Source organism: Nematolebias whitei, chromosome 21 (assembly GCF_014905685.2).
Source record: "Nematolebias whitei isolate Nwh7 chromosome 21, NemWhi1, whole genome shotgun sequence".
Taxonomy (NCBI): domain Eukaryota; kingdom Metazoa; phylum Chordata; class Actinopteri; order Cyprinodontiformes; family Rivulidae; genus Nematolebias; species Nematolebias whitei.
In genome coordinates, this window is record NC_056518.1 from 31,802,812 (window position 1) to 31,809,688 (window position 6,877).

General features: G+C 41.7%; 1 protein-coding gene across 1 annotated transcript; it reads right to left on the bottom strand.

Annotated features, from left to right (window-relative positions):
• Window positions 1-1,320: 1,320 nt before the first annotated feature.
• On the bottom strand, window positions 1,321-5,257 carry LOC119427074 (cytochrome c oxidase assembly protein COX16 homolog, mitochondrial). The gene is made up of 4 exons (XM_037694654.1): window positions 5,098-5,257; window positions 4,618-4,695; window positions 2,775-2,843; window positions 1,321-1,810 (listed from the first exon to the last, which is right to left on the bottom strand). The coding sequence occupies exons 1-4, from the start codon at window positions 5,155-5,157 to the stop codon at window positions 1,703-1,705; spliced, it is 315 nt and encodes a 104-aa protein (XP_037550582.1). The 5' UTR covers window positions 5,158-5,257; the 3' UTR covers window positions 1,321-1,702.
• Between the last annotated feature and the right edge of the window lie 1,620 nt (window positions 5,258-6,877).

Here is a 6,877-nt window from a genome sequence, read left to right on the forward strand (position 1 = left end):
GGAGGACCTGATGAGACCAGCTGTTGGAGGTTCTGGAGGACCTGATGGACCAGCTGTTGGAGGTTCTGGAGGAGACCAGTTGTTGGAGGTTCTGGAGGACCTGATGAGACCAGTTGTTGGAGGTTCTGGAGGACCTGATGAGACCAGTTGTTGGAGGTTCTGGAGGACCCAAGACCAGTTGTTGGTGGTTTTGGTATTCCATTCTGATCTGAGGAGTCCTTCATAGGCTACGTTCCAGGATCTGTGGTTTTAGTTGGTTTCATGAAGTCTTTAGTCCTGTCCTGTAGATGTTTGTGGTTCTTCTGTGCCATCAGTCATCTTTCCTCAGTTTTCTGCTCCACAGGAAGTCCAGCCACACCTGCTCCCTGTTCACCTGTCACGGCTGCAGCCACTCTCCTCATCAGCCTGGTCCGTCTCAGGTTTTACACCTTCAGAGACTGGTAGAAGACAGAACTTTTTTGATCCCGCAGGAAATTGTTTTGGGCACAGGTTCTGTCTAAAACTAGAGGAACTCTTTCAGAATAAAGGTCCTGAATAAAGACTTTAATCTCCAGAATATAATCTGATCCACAGATTAGAAGAAACTGAAGAAACCTGAGCTCAAAGGACGAGGCCCTCAGGGGCCACTGCAGTAAAACCAGGTCCGGTTCTGGACCTCGCTGCTGTCAGACTTGTTGCTGTACGAGCAACTTTATTTTTTTTTTTGCCGTTTCTAATTTTATAAAATAAAAAAGTCCAACTTCTTATTTTAAGCATTTGACAGATTTACTTTCAGCATTCGTGAATAAAACGTGTTGGTGAGATTTCACCCCGACAGCGTGTTTCACCGTCCTGTTCAGGAACACGGTTTTATTATTTGATCTGCCGTTTGGCAGATTACAGCGGATCACCGCTGCAGCGCAGGTCCTCCTGACAAACTGTCAATCATCAAACAGGCTATGAATAAATGAACATGTGTCTCATGTAAGCCGATGTTTTTCTGAGGCTGAGCAACGTTCAAATGATGGACAGAAAACGTGATTTCACTAAACGTGTCCCTCGACAGCCGAACATCGAAGGATCTTCACGAGAACACGTTTCACAGCCGAACGAGGCCGAGCGCAGAGGATCCGTCTTACCTTCACACGCCCACCTGAAACCTTCAACAGCAACAACTAAAATAACACAAACACCATCAGTCCAGCACAAAGTCACAACATTTATGACCTTCTCCTTTCAGCTGGTGGGTCCACGCAAACACCTCGTCACATTTTAGACAACAACTTACTGAAACAGAAAAGATGTCAACGAAACACCTCCGTGTTGTGAGGACCTGCTGAAGAGCCTCAGGATGAAGGAAAAGTGCATTCTGGTCCACTGGGATCTTCTTGATCTCCACTAGATGAACGCACTGAAATGCTGTCATACGATTGGCTGACTGAGTTCAGCACCTGAACAGGTGAAGCTAATGAGTCTTAGAGGCTAAAACATTTTCTTTGTGCTGTTGAGAAGGTTGGTTTGGCGCCACCTGCTGGTTCTACTTTAACATGACTCTTCTCACGTGACAGACATTTACCAACCACAAGTTCTGAGAGTGTCCAAGCAGAAGAACACACCAAACATTCAGGTCCGACCAAAACCACCAGCAGTCCGGCTGAGTCCAGACCCTGAAGCCGATGAAGTGGACCTCCTGTTCTGCTGTGGTCCACGTTCTTCTGGTGCCTCAGTCCGTTTTGCTCCTGCGCTGCTGCTCCTGGTACTCCCGTGAGTCCTCCCACGGTCGTGGACCACGGATGTTCTTCCACTCGTCCAAATTATTTTCCTTCATCTTCTGCAGAGAAGAGACAAAACAGGAAACATTCAACTCTGGAGCAGATTTTATTTTAATCCACAAGAGAACAGGTTCACTGCAGATTGGGATTTAGATTAACCATGTGATGGATGGAAGTCGAAGTCCAAATCCATCCAGCCATCCATCCATCCATCTTAGAGTCATCCATCCAGCCATTTTAGAGTCATCCATCCGTTTATCCATCCATCTTAGAGTCAGCTATCCATCCATCCATCCTAGAGTCATCCATCTATCCATCCATCTTAGAATCATCCATCCAGCCATTTTAGAGTCATCCATCCGTTTATCTATCCATCCATCCATCCATCCATCTTAGAGTCATCTATCCATCCATCTTAGTCATCCATCCAGCCATCTTAGATCCATCATCCATCCATCCATCCATCCTAGTCATCCATCCATCCTAGTCATCCATCCATCCATTCTACTCATCCATCCATCCATCCATCCTACTCATCCATCCATTATCTTTCCCCCTTCTTCCTTTCCAGGTCAGTGGTGCCCATATCCAGTCATCACTGTGTGAGAGGTGGGGACACCTGGACAGGTCTCTAGTCCATCACAGGGACATATAGAGAAACAAGAACCAACCACTCACTCACTCACACATATTTAGAGTTACCAATCAGACTAACATGCATGTTTTTGGTCTGTGGGAGGAAACTGGAGCACCCGGAGAAAACCCACGCATGCACGGAGACAACATGCAAACTCCACCCAGAAAGGCCCCCGGTTGGGATCGGCGACCCGCTCGCTGAGAGGCAACAGCTCTACCAACTGCACCACCGTGCTGCTGAAGTTATTTCTATCACAAGTTAACTTTGTGTTCTGTAAATTGAAGACGGCAGAGAAAAAGCACAACTCCTAACCAGCACACACTTTTTTTTTCTACAGTCACTGAACTGATTGGATCATTTCACCAGGTCTACCCGGCTCTCCGTACCTCGTACTCCTCTTCCAGCGTGACCGACGGCCTCTTCATGTCCATGTTAGCCTCCAGGTCCGGATCCAGCTGAAAAAAATGTGACAGAACAAAAATGTCTTCACAACAAATTGACCAAAAAAAAAAAAATCTAATCAGAAGCAAGAAGCCACCAAGTGACGAGAGAAACGGGGACGCTCTTTTTCTTAGAATAAACAAAGATCGGTTGAGATAAAATTTATTTATTTTATTTTGGGACGTTTGAGACTTTATTGATCACTGGTCAAGAAATTAATCTAAAATTTGATTCGATAGAAAAAAAAATCAACAAATGCTACACTAAGTTTTTTATTTGGTAACAAATAGAAAGAAAACGATGACCTGGTATAACCGTGGATGATAAAATGTGTTGTAAAGCTCACATAAAAATATATAAATCAAAAATACACAGAATTATCTGAAATCAGAGATCACTGCTGTATCGTCATATTTCAGTTTCTGTGTAGCGCAACATCTACAATAGTTCATTACAGCCGTTATGTACACTTCAGAAGAACAAACGATCATAAACCAGGTCGGGTTTCTGGAACCCGAGTTTATTCAAATTAATTTCTCTTGTCGAAAAATAAACTGCTGCAGTTTAGAGGAATGTTGCACTTTATCAACAATTAATGTTCAAAAGTCTGAGATTAGAACGTGGCAATGTGTGAGGATGGAGTTATTCCCATAAATCTATTCATGCAGGTTTGCAAGTGTGCAAATTCACCTGCACACATTTCAGTGTGTAGTTGTTCCGGTCCCCTTGGACTAACACAAACACAACTTATGAGCTTCCACAGCTTTATGAAACTGACACGAACCAGTGATGAATAAAAATCCTCTCAGCTCGACTTCAGGCTGAATTTATGAACTGAGGAAATGTAAATGAGACGTCAGCTTAAAGTAGCAAACAGGTCAAATGTGCCAAAAGCCTCAGAATGTGACAAACCAACCAGAAACTGAAGGATCACGTCTACTTAGCTTTAACGCCCACGAACACACCGAGCAGAGGAGACGCTCTACCCCCCAGGGTGTGAGAGGATGTCCTGCACTTAGCCGTGCTCGGACCCGGGGACCAGTGGCTGTGAGGCTGCCTCACATCAACCACGAGAGGAAATGCCTTCAACCCAATTTTCACTGAAATCATCCGACAACAGTCCGACTAGAAGGTTAAAATATTAAATAAAATACTTATTTATATGTATAAGTAAAAATATTACGTCTTAAAAGTTCTTCTCATTTTTACAAACTGGATTTAATGTGATCTCCAGCTGATGATGTCTGTGTGCTTGTTAGCAAAATATCTCAAGAATCACTGAACTGATTTTAATGAAACTTTAAGAAACTAATCAATGAACGATTATAACTGATTAACTGTAGGAGTCAATCCAGTTCAAGATGGCCGCTACCACAAAACAATATTGGCACTGGCAGACAGCAATATTGATGTAAACAGTGGAGTGGTGGTGACTGAGAGTGATTCATAACACATACTGTAAGGGCTAACACAGGATGTAAGAATGTCCAGGATGTTCTTCTACAAACGGTTTTAACTCCATCTTTTCACAACAAAAGATTAAAGTTAGAGGACGGAGAGAGACGGTTTGGACGAGTTAGTCGCTCCAGAAGTGTAACCCTGAGTGGGAAGGAACTAGGAAGGTCCAAACTGGACCAAACAGTCCCATAATTTAATCACTTCTGATTGAACAACTTCACCCTGGAGCCATGAACGACCACACAAAATAAATCAGCTCTGAGCAACAAAGACATAAAATATGAGAGAGTTTTCCTTAAAAAGGTGAACTTAAAGAAATGAGGTACGAACCCTTTGTCTGATCTTCTGAGCATCATATCTGAGCTGTGTGAACTCCCGGAGGCCAAAGGAGCCCCCGACAACCAGCAGCTGCAACAAAACATGTGATCAGGTCTGGGTCAGTCAGCTGATGGACCTGAGCACACCTGACAGCTCAGTCTCCAGGTACACCACATCAGACCTACATGCGTTTTTAAATATTTTAACTAGTATGTTGTTAGCTATGATATGAACACATCATTCCTGTATGAGTTTTAAACCATAACATTACACAACTCAGCACATATTCTCCTCAAGTTAAATAACTACTGCTGGGCCTACTTTACCTTTAATGAATAATTAATAAAATATGAACATAACCATAACTTTTATTTCCCACAGTATCGATACATAACGAAGTCGATGTTTTGACATTTAGTCAAACTGCTAACAAGCTAGCTGTCAGCTTACTCTTTGTTTCCGTAAAAATATAAATTAATAATATTCACTTACTATCATGGGGAGTCCATATTTCACCGTTTTATTTCTCTGTAGCGTCTTTAAATTAAACATGTTTGTTTGGTTACATGTCCACAACACAGCGGACAGGACACCGGAAGCAGTTTTCTTCTTCTGCAAATTCTTCTTCTTCGTCGGTTTTATTTGCCGTTTTTCAGCCAATATGTTGGAGCATTATCACCGCCTGCTGGTTAGGAGTGTGAACTAGAACGGCGCAACAAAACAAAATAAATAAATACAATATATTTTTTGTTGTCTTATTTTTTTGTTTTTTTTGTTTCTTCTTGTTGAGTTTAATGGCGGTCGTCAGAAAACTGAAGGTGTGCATTACCACCACCAACTGGTATATAGTGCGGTTCATCATGGTTTAATTCTATGTATGAATAACATATATAATCAAATTCTATTAATCATTTTTATATATCTTATTATTATTTGTATACGTTTGCTCCCTAAGATATGTTGCAGTGTATCTATTATGTTAAACTTTAAACATTTCCAATCTCTCTCCTCGTTGTTCTTGCTCATATTTCTGACATTAGTAGAACTTGTTTCATCCTCTCTGCAGTGCTTCTCATTTCCCTGTATTGTGTTTCTGTATTTGAAAAAGTGTAGATTTGACTCCTGCATGTCCAAATCTCAATCTTGTTATTAATCTTTCCTCTTTTTTGCTGCTTCTTCCAGTTCTCGTTTCTCCTACTGCCTTTTTGGTCCCATCAAACCATCTTCCTTTTCTTTCTCCATCCCATCTTTTCACTTGTTTGATGACACTTCTCGCCTCTGATTTATTGTATGTTCCGTGAAGTTAATATTTTAGTTGCCATCTCATTTCCTTCTATTCCAGTGTGTGCTGCTACCATAAAACGCTGCTGTTAATCCCATCCTTTGTATTCTGAATAATCTGTGGAGCATTTCTAATCAAATGTCTGGCCTGCTGTCTCAAACACTGTGCTTTAATACGGGAACATTTTTGTTTTTACTGGTTTTACATCTTCCACCCACTGGTCTGCTAACAGAACTGACAACATTTATTCTGTGTAAACTGATAATCTGTTGGTGATTCGTTTTCCAATTTTTATTAGAAAATCTGGGATTATAAAAGCTATTCTTATTTGTTCAGCTGTTTTTGATGTGTCTGCTGAACCTTACGTGTGTAAAATAAACTGAGATGGAAACCGATCGCTTCTCCTGAGCTTGCTTCAGACCTTCGTGCACGTGAACAGTAACCTTCTGTAAAAAGTTTTATTAAAATGGAACCCAACAAATAAATCCGGTCTTTCAATTCTTGATCAGTTTGACCAGTTCCGGAGCAGACGTTGAAAGATCCTGTTCTTTAAGTCACAGTGTGTCCACTCACACCTGATCATCAGCCACTGATTGAAAACACCCGACTCTAATTACACCTTCAAATTAACTGCTAATCTGCTAATGGAGGGTCACAAACTTTTACCACACAAACCAGTTCATCATTTCCCTTGATAAATAAATGACCAGGTTTAATATTTAACTGGGTTCTCTTTATCTACTTTTAGGACTTGTGTGAAAATCTGATGATGCTTCAGGTCATATTGATGCAGAAATATAGAAAATTATAAAAAGTTCACAAACTTTCAACTGTACGTCCTCCACTGCACGGAGCAAACCAGTTTCATTTACTGGGACGTGGAGATCCTGAGCAGAGGGACCAAGGCACAAAGAGTTCATCATGTCCCTCAAAGAGTTATGTTAGGTTCTGGTTCCTGACCCGTTGGGTGAAGCTGCAGGTTCTGGTTCC

What these genes read in the sequence shown, in the direction of transcription:
- LOC119427074 (XM_037694654.1), bottom strand. Translation starts at nt 5,157, where the DNA reads ATGTTTAATTTAAAGACGCTACAGAGAAATAAAACGGTGAAATATGGA. An exon ending in CTCAGAAGATCAGACAAAGG is followed by an intron (nt 2,844 to 4,617) that starts GTTCGTACCTCA and finishes CATTTTTTTCAG; the next exon opens with CTGGATCCGGACCTGGAGGC. An exon ending in CGCTGGAAGAGGAGTACGAG is followed by an intron (nt 1,811 to 2,774) that starts GTACGGAGAGCC and finishes TCTTCTCTGCAG; the next exon opens with AAGATGAAGGAAAATAATTT.